A 23,351-nucleotide genomic window follows, 5' to 3' on the forward strand; every position below is an offset into this window, starting at 1 on the left:
AGGCACTGACGGAAGAGTTTTACAGACTAAATTTCATTTAACCATCTCATACTCTGAAGTGGGCACTGTCAGCCTCATTTTCCTATGAGAAAACTGGGGCTCAGAGAGGTTCAGTAACTTGCCCCAGGTCACACAGCTGAGACAGATTCAAACCCATGTCTGTGTGGACTCCCAAGCCACAAGGGAGCTGCCAGCCAGATTGAAACCCAGAGCCTAGCTGAGCTCCTGGGGTGAGGGCTTGGGAGGAAGGTAGCTGTCCTGGAGGCCTGCACAGTTTAGGACAACCCAGTGACAGCCCTGGGGTCTGTGGGAGTGTGGAGAAAGAGGCCCCTGGGAGGCTTCTCAGAGGAGGGGGTGTTAAGGACATCCAGGAGGAAGCGCTGGAGGCAAAGAGAAGGGCCTGCAAAAGCCCACTGGCCTGGTGTATTCCGGGTGGGGCAGAGTTCAGCATCGAGGCCTGGGCTGCATTGTGGCGGGGGAGCAGCGGGGAGACCAGAATGAGGAAGAGGCAGGAGGCAGGGAGTCCTGGAACTGATGACCAAGAGGGTGAGGGGGGTTCCTGGATCTGGCCACCTATGCACAAGCTTGCGCCAGCCAGGATTCCCCGGAAACCAGCTCCTGCTACCACAGGGCAGTAGGCCTTGGGACAGGGAGGTAATCAGCCATTCTGCAGTCGGGGCCCCAGGTCCCTGAGTTAAGAGGTGTTGGGGTCACTGGGCTAGAGGATATTGGTGTGAGTAAGGCTGCAGGGTTTAAGGTATTGAGGTGAGTGGCGAGAAGGGGGTTTCAGAGCCCCTTGGGTAGGGTATTGGGATGACTGAGGGATCCCCAGGGGATGTGCTTGGGTTTGGGGTGACTGGGGTCAGGGTATAGTGAGGGGGACAGAAGTATCAAAGGTCCTGGAATTGAGGAGATAAAGCTGTCGGGGACCTGGAGTCATGGTTTGGGGCAACCTGGGGTGGTGATATTGGGGCTACTGGATGAAGGTGTAGGAGATTCTAGGATTGGAGGATGGGTGTACAGGGACCTGAGGTCGTGGTAGTACCAGGCTCAGGTATCTGGGTCATTAGGAATGGGGTATGGAGGTCCGCCCTGGGGATGGGGCAGAAAGCGCGTGCTCCCTGCTTGCCCCCTGACCTGGCTCCCGCCCCGCAGAGACAGACGAGTGCCGACTGAACCAGAACATCTGTGGCCACGGAGAGTGCGTCCCGGGCCCCTCGGACTACTCCTGCCATTGCAACCCGGGCTACCGGTCACACCCACAGCACCGCTACTGCGTGGGTGAGCGCGGCGGGTGGGTGGCCCGGAGGCGGCCCTGGCTCGCTACCCGCGTCTGACGTCTCCCTGCCCGCGCGTCCTTCTCAGACGTGAACGAGTGCGAGGCGGAGCCGTGCGGCGCCGGCAGGGGTATCTGCATGAACACCGGCGGCTCCTACAACTGCCACTGCAACCGCGGCTACCGCCTGCACGTGGGCGCCGGGGGGCGCTCGTGCGTGGGTGAGCGCGCCGGGCTGGAGGCGCTGGGCTAGGTGGAGGCGGGGGCTCTCCTCCCGACCGCGGTGTAATCTCCTCCGCCACCCCTTGCATCCCCTCGCGCCCCCTTCTTCCCGCTTAGACCTGAACGAGTGCGCCAAGCCCCACCTGTGCGGCGACGGCGGCTTCTGCATCAACTTTCCCGGTCACTATAAGTGCAACTGCTACCCCGGCTACCGGCTCAAAGCCTCACGACCGCCCGTCTGCGAAGGTGGGGGAGACCCCGTCCAGACCGCCGGGAGGGTCCTCAGCTGTCCCTCGACCTGTAGTGGGGGTGGGGGGCCTGGACTCCTGTCTCTGCCCAGCTCTGCGCCGGGAGCTCTCAGGGAGCCCAGAGGGCTCGGTTCTCCTTGTTGATCTGTGATGGAGGGAAGCCCTGCCGAGGACTCTGAGCGTTCGGCCGGCCACGTTGTCGCCAAAGGTGTCCTCCTTCTCTCCCTCCCGCGCAGACATCGACGAGTGCCGAGACCCTGGCACCTGCCCGGACAGCAGATGCGAGAACAAACCTGGGAGCTTCAAGTGCATTGCGTGTCAGCCCGGCTACCGCAGCCAGGGGGGCGGGGCCTGCCGCGGTGAGGGGCGGGGCCTGGGCCCCGAGTAGGGTAAGGGGAGGGGCTTCGAAGGCAAGGGGGCATGACCCGTCCTGGAGTTGCCCCCGCGGTGGGGCGGAGTCGGGCTCTGGGTGGGGCGGGGGCGGGGCTAGTGGCGGTGAGAGTAGCCTCGAGGGAGGGGCTTCCTGGGAGTGGAGGCCCCCCAATTCCCGGTGGAGGGGACCCCCACGCCGGCACAGTGCAGCATCCAGTGGGGCGGAGTCCGAGGCGAGCCTTTTCCGCCGCAGACGTGAACGAGTGCGCCGAGGGCAGCCCCTGCTCACCGGGCTGGTGCGAGAACCTCCCGGGCTCCTTCCGCTGCACGTGCGCCCAGGGCTACGGGCCCGCGCCGGACGGCCGCAGCTGCCTGGGTGAGCTCCAGCCCTCCCCCCAAGGCCACCCGCACCCACTCACGCGCCGAAGCTGGGGGGGGGGGTCACACCTGTCTGTCACACAGGTGGGCAGGAGTAGCTAATTCACCGCCGCCCCCCGCCCAGTTCATTGATCATTCACCCATTTTCTTAGCGAAACTGAGAAAGGGCCCACCAGAATTCCTACGTAGGAAGGGTCTTAAAGGTAAGGCTTGAAGCTGCGTTTGCAAAGCATCTTACTTAAATTTGAAGGAAAAAATGATATAAAAGAATGGGGGAGGGGGGCGTTGGTAGTCCCTCCTGCGCTAGTGTTTCTTACGCACCTAGGGGCAGGCGGGGGCTGGGATTCAGAGAAACTGGGGAACATTAGACACAGACCCTAGAGCGCAGGGCGGTAGGCCTGGATGGAGTTTGGGTGCTTCTGGGAAACGCCGGTGGGGCTGGGAGGAGGGGAGGCCTGAATTGTCTTAAAGATCAACAGGAACTAGCCAAGCAAAGAAAAGTGAGAGGGAACAGCATGGCAGGCAGAGGGCTCAGCACCAGAGGATTCAGAGGAGAAAAACAGCATGGAGTGTGCAGGGAGCTGTAAGGCACAAGCAGGGGATGGGGGCTGAGGCTGGCTGGTGAGGGTCAGGTCCCCACTCCCTGGAGGGTCCCCTAAGCCCTGCCCAGGAGGTTGAGCTTCATCCTGAGGGTGTTAGGAGGCACCTGAAGCATTTTAAGGGGAAGAGTGACAGGAGTCACCATTTGCTTTAGCAAGTTCCCTGATGTCGAGTGTGGAGAGTGGCTGGAGGACTCTTGGAACAACTTGGGACAGAGACGGTGGTGGATGGACGTGACGAGAGTAGTGGCCTCAGGATGGTCCCGAGATGCTGTGATATTAGAGAAATAGCATAGCACATCAGCTGGGCTTTGAACTGGATGGGCAGGCGAGGGAGATGCGAGTGAGGCACCCTCCAGGCTTCCAGTTTGGGTGACTCAGTGGGTGGTGCTGCTCACTGAGATAGGGTCCCCAGGACTGGGGCATATTTGAGAAGGAAGATCCTAAGTTTCATGTTGGACAAGCTGAGTAGGTGGTCGCTGTGGGCCTCTCAGCTGGAGATGCCAGCAGAGGATGGGCCATACGGATTGGAAGCCTTGCACCAGACACTCTCACCAGGAGCTGTGGATTGTGGGATGTGGAGCCTTGGGGTGCGCCTGCTCAGCCAAGGAGGAGGGTCCAGTGAGGGGAGCCTCAGCAGAGCCTGTGGACACTGCCACATCAGCGGAGGGCAGAATAGGAGCGGGAGATGGGTCGGGGGAGGGCCCAGGGAGCACCAGCTGGGAAGCCGGAGAGGGGAGGCTTCCAGGGCAGAGGAGGACGAGCTAAATGCAACAGGGAGTTCCTGGGAAATAGGAACTGACTGGAGAGATGAGAAGGTCCCTGGTGGCCTTGGCAGGGTGGCTTCTGCAGCATGACGAGAGGCCAGGAGATGCAGGCAGCAAATGAGGAAGAGAGACCTGGGGTCACCAGAGTGGGGTTAGGGCTGTAGGCTGAGGAGGAGATGCCAGGAAAGCGGGCAAGGGGATGGTAGGGGCAACTGAGAGAGGAGCCATGGACAGGAGAAGGGACATCTCTTGTTCTAACAGGAGCAAGAGGGGAATGGATGTAGATAATGATTTTCAGGAGGTTAAAGGAGATTACTCTTAATTCTCTCAATAAACAGTGAAGGGCCTGAGTTGAGTAGGGGACTTGAGGGAAACAGTAGAGGTTTGGAACTGCCCAAGGGCATGGGAGCTGCCTAGGGGCTTTCCAGGAGTCTAGGCTGGAGAGGATGGAGAGAGGGTGGTGCTGGCCACGCCGAGGATCTGGCCGGGCCAGAGGCCGCAGGGAGTGGCTGTGGCCCAGTGTGCTCAGCTTGGCAGCTGCCTCCAGCTCCTCCCCAGGATCTGGAGGCTGAGAGGCAGGCCGTGTGTGACTTTGCCAGACCAGTGAGGAGGAAGGAGGGGTGTTCAGGGGTCCCTGTGAACAGCAGAGGCAGGGGGAAGGAAGCCACATCTGAGATGCCCAAGGAGGGGCAGATCCCAGTCCCTTGTCCTGAGAGTGGCTGGCATTGAGTGAAGGTCACAGAAACTGAGGGATCAAGGAATGTAAGGTCAGAAACTGAGCCCAGCTGTCCACATGGATGTTGACAACTCCTCGGGTGGGGAGGACAGAGGGAGCGGGACTAGGAAGTGGGTGTTGACAGCAGTAGAGGAGATGGAGGCTGATGTGGGGGCCAAGAGCCCCTCCGAGGAAGAGCGTGGTTGGGAAGGGCCTGGGGTATGGGCAAGGACCCGCTTCCACCAGGAAGGACGGCAGAGAATTGTGTTCTCAGGAGAGCCAAGATCCTTTACTGCACAAGCAGAAGAAATTATTTTGTGAGAAGGACAAACACATGGGGAAGCTTATTTACATGGGAAGAAAGGCAGCCATGGCAGGTGGGGGAAGGGTGAGAACAGAAATGAGAGAAATGAGAGCAGCTGGGGCAGAAGCCCAGGGTAGGAGAGGAAAAACGGGGTATGGGAGGGGCCTCTTGTTTGGTGAAGATGGAGGAAGGATGGGGAGGCCCGAGCTCTTTGGAGTCAGACATGGCCCATTGTCCCTGGCAGCACCTGGCCTGGTCACTAGTGCATGGTGTGCCACACGGAAGCGAGGTGAGGGTCCCGTGCTTCTCTCGAGCTGTACCGGCCTCAGCTCTGGTGCTCCAGGCCATGGACAGGAATCAGAAAATGGTAGCAGAGGCTGGACACCACCCCATCCTGGCCCTCTGACACCTCCTGTATCCTGCAGATGTGGACGAGTGTGAGGCTGGGGACGTGTGTGACAATGGCATCTGCACCAACACGCCAGGCTCCTTCCAGTGTCAGTGCCTCTCTGGCTACCATCTGTCTAGGGACCGGAGCCGCTGTGAGGGTGAGGGGGGCTGAGAGCTGGGGGGCTGACCTGTTCCTCCCTACCCTAGGACCTCCACTGCCCGGGCCCCAAGCCCAGGGGCCTGCCAACAAGCCAGGCACTCCCGTGTCCAGCCCCCATCCAGATCGAAGGTGGGGCATGGGGCGTGGGCCTGACCCAGGACTCTGCAGGAAGCCTCGATAGGCTCAGGCTGTGTGAGAGGGGTCTGCCCCTGAGAATCTCCCCTCTTTGATCCCCTACAGACATTGATGAGTGTGACTTCCCTGCAGCCTGCATTGGGGGTGACTGCATCAACACCAATGGCTCCTACCGATGTCTCTGCCCCCAGGGGCATCGGCTGGTAGGCGGCAGGAAGTGCCAAGGTATGGGGGCATTGGCTGAGAGCTCCTGAGGAGGACTGGCAGGGAGCAGTAATCTTCTAGAGACACTGTTGATGTGTCTTTCCATCCATCTTTCCATTCACTCATTCCTCCACTCTTTCACCTAGAATAACAATGATAATGACAGTAATTAGGTGGTACTTACTATGTGCCATCTCACCCTTACATGCAGGCATCCAACAAGTTTACTAAGAACCTGCTATTGGCCAGGTTCTGTCCTATGTGCTAGGTATTGAGCAGTGACCCAGGGCGTCCAGCTAGGGGAGGCGGACATGTAAATTAATTCTTACAGTTCAGGGTGCTGGGTGCCAAGAGAGGCCTGAACTAGTGTGATTAATTGCAACAGCTGAATTGGAACTTGAAGCATAAATAGGTTCCCTAAGCAGACAAAAACATGGGATGGTCTTCCGGGCCCAAAGAACAGTATTTGCAAAGCAGAGAGATCTGGAGGGAGCCAGTTGGGTTTTGGGGGAAGAGTAGACACCTGCGCCCTTGCACAGGGTGGAGGGGGTTGGTGGTTTAGAGTAAAGGGTGATGAGACTTAAAGATGTTGGGGGCCAAACTGAGAGTCCTCCGTTGCTGAACTGAGCATTAGGACTTCCTTCTGCTGGCAGTGGGAGCCACTGGAGGCTTTACGAAGAATAATGCAGTGAATGTGCACACATCTCCCACATGCACAGACAGGAGCAGACTTCCCGTTGTGCCGTACTTGGAAATCAAAGTGGAGATTCAGGTTCTGAACTTGTGTGAGGCCTTTGAGGCACAGACTCAGGGAAAAGGGGGCTGGTTTCCCTCTGAACGACTCTTCCTGCTCCCCTCGCTCCCACAGACATAGATGAGTGCAGCCAGGACCCGGGCCTCTGCCTCCCCCACGGGGCCTGCGAGAACCTGCAGGGCTCCTACGTGTGCGTCTGCGATGAGGGCTTCACGCCCACCCAGGACCAGCATGGCTGTGAGGGTGAGTGCCCTCCCAGCTCCCTCTTCCGACCAGACAACTCTGAGCTGCAGCTGGGGTTCCGAGATGCATCCTGGTCTCACCCCCTGGAATCTGAGGAACAGGAAGAAATCTCTTTTGCCTGGGAGAGTCCGGTGGGGCCGGACCTCGCAGGAGGGCCTTGAATGCCACATTGAGGATGGAGCTTGGCTCTCCCAGTGCGGCTGAGGGGAGCCTGGGAACGTGGGGGAGCAGAGGGATGAGGTGGGTGGGCAGCACCGACTGGCAAAGACAGTCTGCCTGACTGTCAGCGGCCCTCCCCTCCCCTCAGAGGTGGAGCAGCCCCACCACAAGAAGGAGTGCTACCTTAACTTCGATGACACGGTGTTCTGCGACAGTGTACTGGCCACCAATGTCACCCAGCAGGAGTGCTGCTGCTCCCTGGGGGCTGGCTGGGGAGACCACTGCGAGATCTATCCCTGCCCAGTCTACAGCTCAGGTCAGGAGCCGGGCAGGCCCTTTCCCTTCCCAGAGCCTCAGTTTCTTCATTTGGAAACAGACTGGGGGGAACGGCCCCTCCCTCGGTGGGTGGGAAATGAGGCGGAGAGCTCCGACCTGAGCCTGAGGGCCCCCACGCACGCGCCCAGACCTGCCTGCGTCCTTCCCACGTCCGCTCTCTCCCCGCAGCTGAGTTCCACAGCCTCTGCCCGGACGGGAAGGGCTACACCCAGGACAACAACATTGTCAACTACGGCATCCCAGCCCACCGTGGTAAGCCCCAACACGGCTCCGCCCCCGAGGTTTGGACCGCCGCGATCCCGCCCGTGCTGGCTAGGTCAGTTGCGCGCACTGGGATAAGCCCCGCCCACACTTCACCGTCTGTCCCGCCCCCAGTAAGCCCCGCCCCGTCACTCACGTCCGCGCACGTCACTGGGTTCGCTCCTCCCCGGCGGCAGGCCCCGCCCATACTTCCCCGCTGCGGCGCCTGAGCGGGCCGCCTGGTAGAGTTTTCCGGGCGCCCACGGCTTGTCTCCCCGCAGACATCGACGAGTGCATATTGTTCGGGGCAGAGATCTGCAAGGAGGGCAAGTGCGTGAATACGCAGCCCGGCTACGAGTGCTACTGTAAGCAAGGCTTCTACTACGACGGGAACCTGCTGGAGTGCGTGGGTGAGTGCAGCCGTGGGACCGCGGCTGGGACACGCGCACAAGCCCCGAGCCCGGGCCATTCCTACCTCTCGCACCTTTCCTCCCCGCAGACGTGGACGAGTGCTTGGACGAGTCCAACTGCCGGAACGGAGTGTGTGAGAACACGCGCGGCGGCTACCGCTGCGCTTGCACGCCCCCGGCCGAGTACAGCCCGGCGCAGCGCCAGTGTCTGAGCCCGGAGGAGATGGGTGAGGCCCGGGCCTGCCGGCTGGGGGAACAGAAAGGGCACGGGGGCCCGGGCCGAGCCGTGACCGCCACCCCCACCCATCCCCTCGCTGCCCGCAGACGTGGACGAGTGCCAGGACCCGGCAGCCTGCCGTCCTGGCCGCTGCGTCAACCTGCCGGGCTCCTACCGCTGCGAGTGCCGCCCGCCCTGGGTGCCCGGCCCCTCCGGCCGCGACTGCCAGCTCCCCGAGAGCCCGGCCGGTGAGGGCGAGCGTCGGCCCGGGCCGACTCCAGGGCCCAGTCCACCGTGTGGAGCTCCGGGGCCGCAGCCCCCGCGCGGATGGGTTGGAGAGGGGCTGGCTGTCCCTGCTCCGGGCCTCTCCCTGATGCCGGGTACCCCTCCGCAGAGCGTGCCCCGGAGCGGCGGGACGTGTGCTGGGGCCAGCGCGGAGAGGACGGCATGTGCGCGGGTCCCCTGGCTGGGCCCGCCCTCACCTTCGACGACTGCTGCTGTCGCCAGGGCCGCGGTTGGGGCGCCCAGTGCCGCCCGTGCCCGCCGCGCGGCGCCGGTGAGTCGGCCCGAGAGGAGTTGGCTGGGAGGGTATGGGGGGCGGGAGCCGGGGTGCATCAACGCCGCTGACCGCTGCCTGCCCCCGCCCTTCCCAGGGTCCCAGTGCCCGACGTCGCAGAGTGAGAGCAATTCCTTCTGGGACGCGAGCCCCCTGCTGCTGGGGAAGCCCCCGCGAGGTGAGTGTAGTGGGAGGGGACAGAGGCGGAGTCGGCGGCGCTCCGCTGGTGGCGTGTTGACCTCTGTGTTCTCCCGGGCGCCGCAGAAGAGGACAGCTCGGAGGAAGATTCGGACGAGTGCCGCTGCGTGAGCGGCCGCTGCGTGCCGCGGCCCGGCGGCGCCGTGTGCGAGTGTCCCGGCGGCTTCCAGCTCGACGCCTCCCGCGCGCGCTGCGTCGGTGAGCTGGGCCGCGGGGGCGGGGCCGGGCCGCGGGGGGCGGGGCCGGGCCGCGGGGGGCGGGGCCCTGCGGAATCCGCCGGGACCGGAAGTTGAGGCTGCGCCGCTCCGGGACCGTCGCGACGTCCGCACCTGTTCCCCGCACCTGCAGACATCGACGAGTGCCGAGAGCTGAACCAGCGCGGGCTGCTGTGCAAGAGCGAGCGCTGCGTGAACACGAGCGGTTCCTTCCGCTGCGTCTGCAAAGCCGGCTTCGCGCGCAGCCGCCCGCACGGGGCCTGCGTGCCCCAGCGCCGCCGCTGACGCCACCCTCGGCCCGGACCTCGGCTGTCACCGTAGGGTTTCCGCCCGACATTCGGGGCGAGCTCGGCCTCTCGCTTCTGTCCCGACTCGGGGCTCGGACCCAGGGACCCTCCGGCCCGCAGACCCCTTCCCGCGCTCGGTGCCCCGAGGGCGCCCATACGAGCTCCGCCCGGGTTCACAGGCGGATGTTGGGTCTCCGGTGCTGCCGGCCTTCCTCCCAGAGGGCGTTTCCTAGAAACTGATAAATCCGATCGTGCCACTTTACTCTTGGCTTTCGAAGCAAATTTGATGTTCACGTCTGTGGTGGGCGCAGCATCCGCAGGGCAGCGCCAGCCCCCAGCCTCCTCGGAGGGGCTACACTGAGCCCAGCACAGGGAGTGTGAAATAGAATTTATTGTGGCTCTGAATATGTACACGTGGGATGCGCCTGGCCGGGCCGGCCGGGCTCACATGGTTTGTACAATAAATACATCCGCGGTGCCTGCTCTCCGCGGCCGGGAAGCGGCCACATCGGAGGTTCAGTCCAGCTTCCGCGTCCCCAGTTTCATGGGCCCCTTGGCCGCCTTCTTCTCGGCGCGTTTGGCCTCCATTTCCCGCCGACGCTCCTCGCGCTTCTTCCGGGCCAACTCAGCCTTCGCCTGCCCTGCGAGCAGGAAGGGGAGGCGGGCTGAGGGCGTCAGGACGACAGGGGGTCTCAGCTTCCCAACCCACGCCTGCGCCAGGGTGGTAGCCCTAGTCAGCCCTCCCAGGGGGGCACTTACGGCTCTCCATCTCCAGGCCCTCCCAGTTGTCATCGCCCCAGGAGTCTGGTCTCGGCTGAAAAGAGAAGTGTGGGCTGGAGTGGAGGCGGCCTCCTGGCTAAGGTCTACCCCAGGTCTGCACTACCGGCTGGCGCTGAGTACCTGGGTGTTAGCATCCCGACGCGCCGACAGGGCAGCAAAGGGGTCGCCTTTGTCGCTGGGCTCTGGGCCACCCCAGTTATACTCGCTGGCCAGCCGTGTGCCCTCAGGGGGTGGCTCTGGGGAACTTGACTCCTGCCAGCCCTGCTCCCATGAGCCCTCGGCCTCCCAGCTGCTCCAGTCCAACTCCGAGGATTTATGGTCAGGGTTGCTGGTCTGCAGAAAAGTGGGAGGGGGAGGTAGCGCCAGACCAGGAGAGGGCCAGCCCGCCCCCCATGCATACATATATGCCGTCTGACCCCACTCACCTGCCCAGCACGACTGGTTTGACCCCCAGAACTCCAGTCGTCCTGCTGAGCCAACACAGACTCGGCCTCCTGCTGCAGTGTGGCAAGGAGAGTAGGACCATGAACCCTACCATGCCCCACCAAAAAAGGCAAGGGAGCCCCCCATCCCTTCCCAGCCACGGCTCCACTCTTTCTTCTTTTGCCTTCCGTCTCATTTGCTCCTCATGCCCTGTTTCCCATCTATAAAGTGGACACTTCGCGGAACGAGATCTAGATGTTCCACAGCCCTCCTCACGGCCTAAGGGGCCGGAGGCTGCCGTCAGCCAGGTGGGGAAATTGGGCTCAGAGCTCTGCCCCCATTCCCTTCAGGGCAGCCCCACTCTGTTCTCAGCCCATTCCAAGCCCACCCCTCAGGCAGGACTGGGGTCTGGTTCTAGGCATGGGAGTGGCCTCTCCTTGCTGGCCACTGGGGCTGGGTGGGCACTGGAGCTCGTGGAGGGGAGACAGGGAGTGGAGGAGGAGAAGGAAGACCAGTGGGCTGCCCCAACCAACCGCCCACCTGGCTTCTCATTTTGGACCCTGCTCCTGGAGGCCCCTGCAGTTGAGCGGGGCCTCAGCTGCCAGCTCTGGCCCACCATGGCTGCTCCATGAGGCCTACGCACCAGGGATGCTGTGCAGATAAGGACAGGCCCAACTCCAGCCACACCCTCCTGGGCTCCTTGAATGGCAGCCTGTGACCTTTGAGCTGGGGTCCCCCCAGGGAGGCCTCCTCAGCCCCATTCACCTCTAAGCTGCCCCAGTCTTCGTCATCCCATCTGTCAGCAGCACTGCTGTCCTCTGCTGTGTCCTTGTCCTCCTCTTGTGTCTCCCAGTGGCCTGAGCTCGTGGGTGTGGCAGGGACAGGGGTGGGGGCCGGGGCAGGAAGACCTGGGGAGCAGAGACTCACTGAGCTCCCACACATGGGGCCCCAGGAAGGTCTCAGGATAGGGCAGATGTTGCTGGTAGGGGTGGGGGAAGCTCACAAGGGAACTGGACCCTACACTGTCCCCTATGTCCCCTTTACCACCCCAGACAGTAACAGTTCTTGGGTGCCAGCACTTCCAAGCTCTCTCACCCACTGATGTAGCCAGTCTGGGACACTCACCCTCAGACGTGGGTCTCTGGGGAACACTGGCCTCGGCCGGGGCAGCTGTAGGGTGTGCACGGATCAACTTGGAGGTGAGCGAGGAGACCCCTGTCACGGCCCAGCCTGCCCAGCTGGCTGCGGCTCCTCCCACTCCAGGGCTGGAGGCTGCGTGGACGTCCTTCTCTGGGCAGTGATGGAGAGAGAGGAAGGTATAGGCACCTCAGGCTCCCATGGGGCGGGTGACAGGAGGTTAATAAGTGAGACAGAGCAACCTGTGGTGGAGCCCCCTCCTCCAGGCCTGCATTCTCCCGTCCGTGAGATGGGGGAGGGGGAGGAATGCTGTCAAGTCTGCTCTCCAGGCTTCTTCCAGCTGTTAGATACTCCAGTGAGGTGGAAGGGGGCCATGACAGGTGACAGTCAAGGATGTGGCAGGAGGAAGAGGGAACACGAGTGTGGGCCACTCACCCACTTCGGCCAGCTGGGTAGGGTCCTCTGACACAGACTCCAGTTTGGACAGGAAGCTTCGAATGGCCTTGAAGGCCTGCGGGGTAGCAAGGGGTAGAGCTGGGGCGTGAGCCTGCCAGGCCAGCTGGGGCCCAGATATCCCCCAGCGCCCAGCTCCAGGGCCCGGCCCCAGCCGTGCCTCACCTGGTCCCGCACGGATTTCTCCGGATCCACAGTGAGGCCGCAGAGCACGGGCAGGATCTTGTGGGCACAGTCGTTCATCGAGTAGAGGTTGTGGGTGGCAGCAAAACCCAGGACACCAGCGACCCGGGATGGTGCAAAGGGGTCCTTAGTGGCCCGGCTGAAGGCAGAGGTGAGGACCCTGTGTCTGGTCTGGGTGGGGCAGAGAGAAGGAGGGCTCCTGAGGGTAGGGTCAGTACTGGGGCCCAGAACCGCCAGGCCTTCCTTCCCAGAGCAGAGGCTGTCCACGGGGCCCCCAGGGTCGGGAAAATGGGAGTTAATCACAGACAACTGAAATGGGGAGAATCTACTGAAAACTCTGGATCTTGGCTTCTCCTCCCTGATTCCTGGGCTCATGCTGCCTCAGGGCCACAGGGGCTGGGGTCTGTGCCTCCCTTCCCACCTGCCCTGCTGACCTGATTCCTTCATTCCTGTTAACTGTCAGGCTGGCAGGTGTCTGCATTTACAAACCCTGGCAGAGGGGATGCACACAGGCTGTGGTCCCAGACCCACTGCCTACTGGCTGTGTGACCTGGTGCAATTCATGCCACCCCTTAGACATCAGGGCTGAGAGCCTCTGGGAGGATGATGGCCCACAAAGCAGGAGGCTCGGCCCTGGAGGAGGCTGTGGTCCCGTGACAGTGACAGAACTCCTGGCATCTGCGCAGGGCACTCACGCTGGCGCTGAGGTAGGAGCCGATTTTGCCCAGGCAGACAGTTGTGTTGCAGCGGATGGGGCCCTGGTCATCCTTGGCCTGCAGCCGCGCGAAGTGCTTCATGAGCTCCACGTTGAGGTTGGCCTCATTCAGCTTCGGGGCCAGGAGCAGCATGGACTGCAGGGTTGGGGACAGCGGAAACTGTGGGCCAGGGCCGGCAAAGGACCACACGCAGGAGTGGGCTCCTGGGAGGGTATGGAGGCCACCAGTGGCCCTGGGTGCTGAGGAGACCTGCCAAAGCCCTCCCCACCGGGTCCTGGCCCCCACCCAGAATGCTGAGAAGGGCACCCCCATCTCTCTGTCCCCTTTACAGCAAAACCTCCACAGCTGGTCTGCACTCCTGTCTCCCGTCTCTCTCCTGCATGCACTCTCCTTAAGACTTTCATAAAAACCCCCTCCACACGCTCTCTACCCACTAGCTTGGGTTGAGATCACCAGTGACCTCCTGTTGCTAAATCCAATGGCCAATTCTCCATCCAAACCGACCGTGACCCCTCAGCTGCTTTGACACCCCCGAGCTCCCCCGCTCCTCGAAACTTCTGCCCTGGTCTTCCAGGACCCTCTGGCTGGGTCTCCCCCGACCTCGTGGCTGCTCCTTCTCAGTCTCCTTTTGCTGAGATCTTACTGGGCGGGCTGTCATCTCGCCCATTTCATGGCTCTGAAAGCCCCTGTTCGCTGACAGAGCCCCTGGGGGCGCCTCTGGCTCAGACTTCTTCCTAAACTTCACACGCACATAAGCAGTGGCCCACTCGACATCTCCAGCTGGCTGGCTAACACACGGCCAAGCCCGGCCTGACCTCCTCCCACAAACCTCTTCCTCCCAGTCTTCTCAGAAACTTAACCTTCCAGTTGCTCAGGCCAGAGACCTCAGCACCGTCCTTGACTCCACATCCATCAGTAAATCCTGTCAGCTCCACCTTTGGAACATGACCCCTTCTCTCCACCAGCTGCCACCACTCAGATCTGAGCCACTGACATCTCTCCCCCTGGGCCACTGCCATAGCCCCTAACAGTGTCCACCCTTGCTCTGACAGTTAGTTCTCACACAGCAACATAGCGATCCTTTTAAAACCAGTCAGACCAGGTCAGTGCTCTACTCAAGCCCTCAGTGGCTCCTCTCACTCCAGTGAATGCATCAGGTCCTTGCCCAGGCCCCCAACCCCAACGTTACCTCTCAGACTCCACCTCCCACAACCATGCCCTCAGCCACGCTAAACCTCTTGCTACTTCTACACTCTAGCACATGTGAGCCTCAGGACCTTTACACATGCTGTTCCTTCTGGAGGGAGCATATTTCTTCCAGATCTCCACATAACTCAATCCCTTGCCTCCTTTCCCTAAATGACATTTCCCCAGAAAGATCTTCCCTGACCATTGTCCTTAAAACTGCAAACTCTTTTCTTCCCACTTTCCATCACTTTCTAACACAATATGTATTTTCTAATTCTGTTTATTGTCTACCAAGCCCACTCCCTGTCTCCTCAAAAAGAAGCTCCATGAGAGATTCCTCAAAAAACTAAAAATAGAACTACCACACGATCCAGCCATCCCACTACTGGGTATTTATCCAAAGAGCCTGAAGTCAGCAATCCCAAAAGTCCTATGCACCCCAATGTTTATTGCAGCACTGTTTACAATAGCCAAGACGTGGAAGCAACCTAAGTGCCCATCAACAGACGAATGGATAAAGAAGATGTGGTACATATATACAATGGAATACTACTCAGCTGCAAAACAGAACAAAATCATTCCATTTGCAATAACATGGATGGACCTTGAGAGAATTATGTTAAGTGAAATAAGCCAGCAAGAGAAAGATAATCTGTGTATGACTCCACTCATATGAGGAATTTAAAACTATGGACCAAGAACAGTTTAGTGGATACCAGGGGAAAGGTGGGGTGGGGGGTGGGCACAAAGGGTGAAGTGGTGCACCTACAACATGACTGACAAACATTAATGTACAATTGAAATTTCACAAGATTGTAACCTATCAATAACTCAATAAAAAAAAAAAAAAAAAAGAGAAGCTTCATGAGGGCAGGGAACTTGGTCTGCCTGGGCACAGACAGGTGCTCAGCCAGCGTCTGCTGAAAGGAGGACTATAGGCCGTGCCCACCCTGTGCCCCCCACCAGCTGCTGAGCTGAACCCACAGCCTGGACTCACAGCAGGCCCAGGCCTGCCCTGCCCATAACCCACCCAGACCCACAGGCCGAAACCAAGGCCTCCGTGTCCTGGGATAAGCCCCCTCCAAGCCTTGGAAAAACAGGGGTGGCTGAGCCTGGCCGCACCCACCTTGACCGTCTGCTCCCGGATGGCAGGGTTGGTGTCCAGGAAGCCATGCACGACATGGGGAAAGATCTGGGTGTTGACTGTTGGCTCATCAAGGTATTGGATGAACTGCTCCATCTGTGGCCCGGCGGTGGGGAGCGTGAAAACACAGTCAGCTCCTCCACCACCCATCAGAGCCACGGAACCACTCTTGGCTTGGTTTCTCCACCTGGCAGGCACCGCAGGCCAGGCGAGTCTCTGGAACTCCCACCTGAATCTGGCCTCTCTCTGGCCTCAAGCCCACGTGGAGGGGTGAGAAGGGGCCAGGAGGGCTTGGAAGAGCCAGGGACGGGGAGTAGGAGGGCCTGGCTTCTGGTCCTGCTCAGCAGGCAGACTGTGTCACACCCCTGTTAGAGCGGCCCCCCCACCTCTTCTATAAAAGGCGGTAACCCCCACCCAGGTGAGTGCTGTGCGGGGGGGCTGGTGCCTTTGGCAGTGGGAGAGGGAATGAGACCCGGGAGCCGCCAGGCACTTCCTGGCTCACCAGGGGGCTCCATCCTCGAGCCCATCAATCCTGTCTGATGCTCCCAGCTACCCTGGGGTTGGCAAGAGAGACACGAACCCCACTCTGCAGGGCCATGACTGAGAAGATGGGGACGTTTGAGCCTGCAGCCCGGGCAGGCTGGGCATTGCCAAAGCTGCCATGAGCCCTGTGACTATGCCCACTTCCTGAGGGCACTGGTCCCTTAGCTGGGTGTATGTTCCGGGAGGGGTTTCTGGGATGCCAGGGCAGGAGGTGAGGCAGGGGCCCACCAGCAGCCGGGGGGGGGCCGGGAAGGGGACGGGGAGGGTCTGGCCACGGCCCCTACCTGCTGCAGGAGGCGGATGCGCATGGCCCGGTCGGTGGAGGAGAACATCTTGACCACCACGGGGATGATCTTCTGCTGATACTCCTCGGCGCTCAGGAACTTGCCCACCTGAGGGAAGGAGCCACAGAGCTCAGCTACATCCACAGGAGTGGGACGGCTTCACCCGCCCCTGCAACTTCCTCGGGCCCACTGCTGATTTCCCAGAGTGGGCATCGGGTGATGTGGGGGGACAGGCGTTTCCTCAGCAGCCCCTCTGCCCACACGCCCTCTGTTAGCCCTGCTCTTCACCGTTCTGGGTCAAGGCCTCTCTTAGGAGGCTGACGAAAAGCTCTGTGCCCCTCCCTACATCCAGGTACCTGTAGCCAACAGGAACCCACATGCACGCGGCATCCTGCCCACAACTGCTGGGGATCCCCAGCTCTACGGAATTAGCTTGCTGTCTCCCCCTCCCCCCAAGCCAAGTTCCTTCAGAAGAAGGGCTTCTCCTAGGGTGGGCAGAGAGGGGAAGGGCAGGTGCCCAGGTAAGGATGAGCCAGGGTTTGAGGAATGGGAGAAGGATCCAGCCCCTAGAAACCAGGAGAGCTGAATGCCGAGTAGAAGAGGGAAGATGGGAAGTGGGGTGGTGAGCAGATATTCCCCTGGGCCCTGGAAAGCAGGGTGCATAGGTCAGACCACGGGGGCTATCTTGGGGAAAGAGAGGGGGGATTGAGGGCTCTGAAGCATGGGGTCTTTGGAAGAAGAATTTTGGAGGCACAGGGATTCCGCTCCCCAAGGGCAAGAAGTCCCCACAGCCTCCCTGACAGCTGGTCAGGTGGCCCTGGCTTGCTGACCCTCGGGATGTCAGCAGGAAGCAACTCCTCACGTGGGCTGGGGTCTGCCCTAACCAGGCTGCCCCTCCCCAGGATGCAGGGCTGGCCCCCACCCCAGGGCCCGCTCTTCTGTTGTTCTGATCTGCCCAACCAGTCTCTGGGCCCCACGGTTCCTGAGGCTCCAGGCCTTCCAGGCCTCCCCTCGCTGAGGCTCCTGGCCCCGCTCACCTTGAAGAGGGGCGTGAGGACCACGGCCCCCGCGTTGCCAAACTCAAAGGCGGTCAGCAGCTGGGGCAGCACCTTGTGGCGGCAGAAATCTTCGGGGAATGAGTCCAGGCTCTTGCTCAGCTCTTGGAAGAACTTCTGCTTCTCAGCAGGCTCTTTGATCTGGGGGATCGAGGACAGGGTGTGGGGAGGAGGAAGTCAGCCTGGTCACAACTCCCTGCAGCCATGGGCAAGGACAGCGAGTCACCCCTAGCCTGAAGGAGAACTTGAGCTTGTGGGCTCCGGAACTCAACTGCCTGGGCTCCAATCCCAACTCTCCCCTTTATTAGCCGTGTGACCTAGGACAAGTTCCTCCACCTGTAAAATGGGATAATAACGATACTACCTCAGGGGGCGGTTCTGAGGATTCAACCAGAAAATGCACGTGAAAGCTGCCAGCACAGTGCCTGGCACAATCAGTAACTGTCACTGTCACCACTGCCACCTGACCCGCTGCTGGGAAAGCAGTCACGAGGAGGATCAGGCCCTTTCTCAGGGTTGCCTGTCCTCCTCACAACAACTAAGGTGTGAGTATCACACAGATGGGGAAACTGAGGCTCAGAGAGGTGAAGGGGCTTAATCCATTCCCCTGGCCCTGGCTGAGTCGGGCATACCTGCAACCCTATGCAGGGTGGACTTCACGGCAGGCAGGGGGAGGCAGGTGCAGGTTACCCCCAGACCTGATCCTCCCACTGAGCCCAGATGGTCTCCTTTAGTCCTCCTGACCTCCTGCTGAGGCCGTAATACCCACAACTCTCATTTCTTGAGCACAGACTATGAGCCAGGCAGGGTCACGCCAAAACCTTTACACAGATTAAACAATCCTCCCCTCAGCTTTACGAGGTAGGTGCCAAAACAATCCACATTTAGTCCAACAAGGAAGCTGAGGCACAGAGAGGGCAAGGAACTTGTCGAAAGTCACACAGCTAAGAAGAGGGTCAGGGAAGGGTCTGACCCAGAGGTCTGGCACCTCTGCTGTGCTGCACCCTGTGAAGAGGTGCCGTCACTCCCTCATTTACAAATGAGGAGGCTGAGGCTCAAGGTCACCACCCAAGAGTGACCAGGCAGGAATTATAACCCAGTCTTATATGCTTCCAAAGTTCCTGTGCTTTGTACTGTGCCCTCACGCCCATAGCCTATGCCTGGCCCAAAAGAGGCGGCCTCTGGCTGGGGACAAGGAGGACCTGGTTGGCCCTGCAGCAGCTCAGTCCAGTGTGGGAGGCGGGCTCGGTGCTCTGACAGCAGGGTTCAGAGAGCCAAGGTCCAGAGAGAGACCAAACCACATCCGAGGTCACATACGGGGAGTCACAGCTGGGCTCTCTCCACCGCTCTGCCCAGTGACAGGAGAGGGGCCTCTGGGCACTGCCCTGCCCCATTCTCCCCAGCACTGGCCAGGAGCGGCCCATTTCCCATGGGGCACAGTTAAAGGAGAAGGGCAGCCGGGCAGAGCCAGCCGTGTGGCACACTCCGTGTAACAGAGTTCCTGCTGTCCCCACATGCCCAGAGGCTGCCAGCGCTTCTCCTTCAAGATGCGGCGCAGGTTCCCACCCTCTGAAGGCTGGCCAGTTCTCATTTGAGTCAGGACTCCACGGAACAGCCAGGTCTGTGGAGCTGTCTGTCACTCCTCCCCCAGGCCAGACTCTCAGTCACCTCTCTGTGCCCCACACATGGCTGGGTCAGAGCAGCTGTCCAGAGCAGAGTCACCCTCCCTCATTCCCTACAAGGACCCCAGGGGCTAGCAGATACTACAGTTGACCCCCTAGTCTGCAGGGGAGACATTCCAAGATGCCCAGTGGATGCCTGAAATCATGGATGGAATGAGCCCTATATATACGATGTTTTTTTTCTATATATTCGTACCTATGATAAGGTCTAACTTACAAATTAGGCGTGGTAAGAGATTAACAACAATAACCTAACAGTGAAACAGAACAATTATAACAAAATACTGTGATAAAAGTGACCGTCAATTTTAGCATACGATTTTTTTCCTTTCCTTAATAAGTTGAGAACTTTCACCTTTTCACTTAAAGGAAGCACTTTATGGCTTCTCTTCCGCATATCTGAATGGCCAGCATCACCGCTCCTGGGCTTAGGGGCCATTATTAAGTGATATAAGGGTGACTTGAACACAAGCACTGCGAGACCACAATAGTCAATCTGATAACCAAGGCAGCAACTAAGTGACTGACGGGCGGGTGGCGTATACGACATGGATCCACTGGATGATTCACGTTGTGCAAGATTTCTTCACACTACTCAGAACGGTGCGCAATTTAAAACTTACGAATTGTTTACTTCTGGAATTTTGTATTTAATATTTTCAGAGCATGGTTGACTGCAAGTACCTGAAACCTCAGAAAGCCAAATTACAGATAAGGGGAAACTACTGTATTGTTATCCCCATTATACAGATATGGAAACTGAGGTTCAAAGGGGTTAAGGCGAGGGCTCCCGCCTCACCATCTTTCCATTTGCTCTTCCCTCTGCCTGGAACACTTTTCCTGTTACCACCTCCACGGCTCCCACCTTGATGCACGACAGGTGTCAGCTGAAACGTCACCCTTGAGAGCACGCTGCCCTGAGCACCCTGCCCCAGCTCTCCTTTCTTCCCAGCACGTAGCCCCATCCCAGGGAGCACACATTTCCTCATGTGTGTTTTCTGACCCTCTGCCCTCAACGAGAGTCCCCAAGGGTGGGGACCTGGTCCGTTTACTCCCTGCTAGATCTTTGAGGGCCGGCATCTGGGTCCGACTCCCCCTCCTCCCCTCTCTGCTGCCCATATCACAGCCCAGCGCCAGGCATGGCCCACATCAGAGACAGGGCCAGAATATATGTGTGGCATCAATGAAGTGCCAGGAGCAGTCATAAAGCACCTACTATGTGCCAGACACCATAGTACACCCTGTGAACTCACTGAATCCTCACCATGCTCCTCTGAAGTAGGTAGTCAAGCATCATTAGGACTGAGCTTCAGCCAAAGGAAGTCACACAGGAAATAAGAGTTGGGAGCCAGACTTTGACCCCAGAGAGCCTAGCTCCGCAGTCCATGCTTGTCTCCAAGGGTCTAATTATGAGGGAGCCCGCACAGTGGGGAGGGGACACAGGCGTAAAAAACGTAGGGCCAAAGCCCAGGGTGGGTCAGGGGGCTCACCTGAATCTCCTCCAGGAAGAGGTTGGTCTCCACAAAGCGGTTGTTCATGAAGCCACCGGGCGCCCGGCAATTCTGCAGGAAGCGGGCTGGGTTGGGACGCACCTTGGGGTTGGCTCCGACCAGCTCGCAGTAATGGGGCACCAGCGATTTGGGGATCTGCAGGAGAAGAGCCAGGGTCAGGGCAGGGCTGGCTGGCAGGCAGGGAGGGGCTGGGATGGGGTCCGACACTCACCTTCCCAGGGTTGCGCAGGGCGGCTGCCCGAGGTAGGGGCCCATTGAAGACTTCCCAGATGAGGCAGCCCAAGCGCCACATGTCAGCTGACCTGAGGCAGGGACCACAGCTGCTCAAGGCCCTGCCACCTGCCTGGGCACCAGGCACTCACTGCATGGCAGATCCTGGGCTGTGTCCCTCAGCTGATCCTCCCCCCAGCCCAGAGAAGCAGGTTTCCTTAGCCCCATTTGACAGATAAAGAAACCGAGGATCAGAGAAGCAAGGACATCGCCCCAGGTCATACAACTTTCAAATTCAGAACCACCTAACCTCAAAGCCGCATTTATTTTGCCCTACCTTCCCTGAGGATCCTGGGAGCAGAGGAGCAGACCCTACCCTGAGGACCCTGGTTCCCTCCCCAGCTGAGCAGGGGACAGGGGAGTGCCAGCTAGCCTAGGGGTCCCAAGGCTGCAGGGGCTTCCAGAACAGGGCAGGTCAGGGCATGCCACCTTCAGTCACCCACCACTTCTCTCGGACCGCTCTGCCACTGCTATCAGCCAACTCCGGGGGGTCGTACTGCTCCAGCTCGGGGATCCCCTTGCTGGGAGGTCCCCCGCCATTGCCCTGGGCCGAGTACATGTAGTCCAGGCCCCCGAGCTTCCATTCACCAGCACGGTCCACGAACACGGCGGCCATGCAGACATTGTTGTGGATGAGGCTGCAGTCATTGACCAGGAAGCTGAGGGCTTTCTGGGGACAGAAGGAGCCATCACACCCAGCACCTAAGGCCCCCACCCCTGTCCTCATCACCGCTGCCCCCCACCTTACCACAATCTGATGCAGCCCCCAGGAGAGCTCCAGCTCCTTCAGACCACCAGCCTCCGCTCGCGCCTTGAGGTACATTCCCAGTGGGGTCACAGCCTCTGTCACTATGTGGAGGCATTTGTCTGTCTGAAGAAGGGGACACAGGGGTATCAGGGTGGGATGGGGGGAGAGGAAGGGGAGGTGAGAGACACGATGGAGAGACAGGTGAAGGAGAAATCAAATCTGGGGGTGCTGAGGCCGAAGGGGTGGAAACCCAGGGGCAGGAAGACAGGAGTGGGAGACTGGGAGAGAGAGAGTGAGGGCAGAGGTGGGACAGGCCGGGCAGCAGGTACCTCCAGCCCATCGATGTAGGCCAGAATGTTGGGGTGCCGGAGAGTTTTGAGGCGCTTGAAGGCGGCTTTGGCCACCTGGGTCAGCTCTTCGGCGCCGGGCTTCACATCATACACGAAGATGGACACTGGGCTGCCTGTGGCCTGGGGGAGGGCAGAGGGGCCTCAGGGGTGGGCGCCGGGCTGACTGCTCCCCCGGGCTGGCCGCTCCCACTCCGAGACGGTCCCCAGAGCTGTGAGTGCAGAAGGAAGGGCCGCCAGCCGGGCTCTCCTCAGGTCAGCCCTTAGGGACTGAGCCGAGCCCACGTGACCCCGGTTCCGTCCGCCTGTCGGTCCTTCGGTCTTTCCGCCCGCCACGTCGGCACGGCTCATCCCCCTCCCCCGGCCTGTTGCCCCAGGAGCTCCACAGCCACGTCAGGCGGGGCGCGACGCGGAGGGGCCGGCGGCGCTGACTAGGCGAGGCCGAGGTCGGCCGTGGCCTGCGGATCGGGGCGGCGCTCACCTTCTTCCGGCCGCGGTGCAGGGCCCAGGGCCCGGGTGGGCTGCCCTCGGGGGGCTCTGGGCTGAGCTCGAACGGGAAGTCCCGGACCGGGTCCCGGGCAAACAACCACATCGTCCCCGCCGCCGCCGCGCTGCCGCCGCGGGCTCGGGAGCCTCCGCTCCGGGTCCTCCGGCCTCCCGAGCCGGGGCGGGGCGGGGCGAGGGCGGGGCCGGGCCGGGGCCGGTGGGCGGAGCAGAGGGAGGAGATGCTCCGGGGGCGGGGCAGGTAGGCGTGGCCAGGGCGAGGGCGGGGCCTAGACCGGTGGGCGGAGCAGAGGTACCGGGGTGGGGCGGGGCGAGGGCGGGGTCGGAGGTGGGCGTGGTCGGGGCGGGGCGGGGCCTAGACCGGTGGGCGGAGCAGAGGGAGGAATGGTGCAGGGGCGGGGCCTGGGGCGGTGGGCGGAGCAGAGGCCTGAGGACGGCCCGCAGCGCGGAATCCAACCTTCCTCCAGCTGCCGGGAGGAGCGGGCACTCGCTGGGCGCCGCCACTTGTCATCTGCGCTGCCCTGGCAGGTCACCGAAACTCTCCGAGCCTCCGTGTCCTTATTTCTAAAATGTGGTTGGTAATAGAGACCACCTCCCTGCGTTATTATGAGGATGAGAGCTTGAGAAGAGACAGAATGGGGAAACCGAGGCAAGGAGGAGAGATAGGGAGGCAGATTGAAGAGGAAGTCGACAGACAAGAAGGGATGCAGTGAGGAGTGAGGTGGAGGCTTCGGGAGGGCGATTGTCCCCGAGCCAGACGCTCTCTCCCACCAGCCAGTGAGCGCCTGCAGGATCCAGTGGGGCATGAGTGTTGGTGGAATGACAGAGTAACAAGGGGAGAGGCACAAGGAGGCAGCCCCTGAGAAGGGAGGGGGGGAGAGTGAAGCAAAGGTCCAGAAGAGATTCAGGAACCCTGAGGCGGAGGGAGGGGACCTGGGGAGAGAAAAGGCAGTGACCCCGGGAAAGGAGAAGAGTGGAGGAGGAACAGCCGAGCAAGT

The 23,351-nt window shown here is 60.7% G+C and overlaps 2 protein-coding genes and 1 long non-coding RNA gene across 5 annotated transcripts in view; 1 reads left to right on the top strand and 2 right to left on the bottom strand.

Moving 5' to 3' along the window:
* LTBP3 (latent transforming growth factor beta binding protein 3) overlaps positions 1–9,911 on the top strand; it is a 17,871-nt gene extending 7,960 nt beyond the window's left edge. Inside the window, 17 exon segments of the mRNA XM_046643594.1 lie at positions 1,156–1,281; positions 1,366–1,497; positions 1,616–1,744; positions 1,983–2,105; positions 2,372–2,494; positions 5,307–5,429; positions 5,672–5,791; positions 6,639–6,767; positions 7,075–7,242; positions 7,431–7,514; positions 7,784–7,912; positions 8,002–8,139; positions 8,237–8,377; positions 8,524–8,685; positions 8,783–8,863; positions 8,950–9,081; positions 9,232–9,911. Coding sequence (XP_046499550.1) covers positions 1,156–1,281; positions 1,366–1,497; positions 1,616–1,744; positions 1,983–2,105; positions 2,372–2,494; positions 5,307–5,429; positions 5,672–5,791; positions 6,639–6,767; positions 7,075–7,242; positions 7,431–7,514; positions 7,784–7,912; positions 8,002–8,139; positions 8,237–8,377; positions 8,524–8,685; positions 8,783–8,863; positions 8,950–9,081; positions 9,232–9,383 — 2,192 coding nt within the window. The 3' untranslated portion in view covers positions 9,384–9,911.
* On the bottom strand, positions 5,776–8,118 carry LOC124228772 (uncharacterized). 2 transcript variants are annotated; one of them, XR_006885782.1, is made up of 4 exons: positions 7,978–8,118; positions 7,660–7,817; positions 6,713–6,857; positions 5,776–5,912 (listed from the first exon to the last, which is right to left on the bottom strand). It is a non-coding gene; the product is annotated as an uncharacterized LOC124228772 (long non-coding RNA). The 2 variants fall into 2 exon arrangements; XR_006885783.1 differs by having other exon boundaries at positions 5,779–5,912; positions 6,698–6,857.
* Positions 9,759–22,525, bottom strand: SCYL1 (SCY1 like pseudokinase 1). 2 transcript variants are annotated; one of them, XM_046643596.1, is made up of 18 exons: positions 22,331–22,525; positions 21,832–21,972; positions 21,503–21,625; positions 21,198–21,424; positions 20,696–20,786; positions 20,464–20,619; positions 17,274–17,432; positions 16,237–16,344; positions 15,392–15,505; positions 13,057–13,212; positions 12,344–12,532; positions 12,161–12,236; positions 11,714–11,878; positions 11,354–11,496; positions 10,591–10,659; positions 10,286–10,498; positions 10,145–10,199; positions 9,759–10,026 (listed from the first exon to the last, which is right to left on the bottom strand). In XM_046643596.1, the coding sequence occupies exons 1-18, from the start codon at positions 22,439–22,441 to the stop codon at positions 9,902–9,904; spliced, it is 2,421 nt and encodes an 806-aa protein (XP_046499552.1). In that variant the 5' UTR covers positions 22,442–22,525; the 3' UTR covers positions 9,759–9,901. The 2 variants fall into 2 exon arrangements, with proteins under 2 accessions (XP_046499552.1, XP_046499551.1); XM_046643595.1 differs by having other exon boundaries at positions 10,591–10,662.
* Between the last annotated feature and the right edge of the window lie 826 nt (positions 22,526–23,351).

Source organism: Equus quagga, chromosome 17 (assembly GCF_021613505.1).
Source record: "Equus quagga isolate Etosha38 chromosome 17, UCLA_HA_Equagga_1.0, whole genome shotgun sequence".
Taxonomy (NCBI): Eukaryota; Metazoa; Chordata; class Mammalia; order Perissodactyla; family Equidae; genus Equus; species Equus quagga.

Coding starts and splice junctions, on each gene's coding strand:
- SCYL1 (XM_046643595.1), bottom strand. CDS start 22,441: ATGTGGTTGTTTGCCCGGGACCCGGTCCGGGACTTCCCGTTCGAGCTC. Junction 21,973..22,330: donor TGCACCGCGGCCGGAAGAAG/GTGAGCGCCGCC, acceptor GCCCTCCCCCAG/GCCACAGGCAGCCCAGTGTC. Junction 17,433..20,463: donor TCTTCCTGGAGGAGATTCAG/GTGAGCCCCCTG, acceptor TCGATCCCCCAG/ATCAAAGAGCCTGCTGAGAA.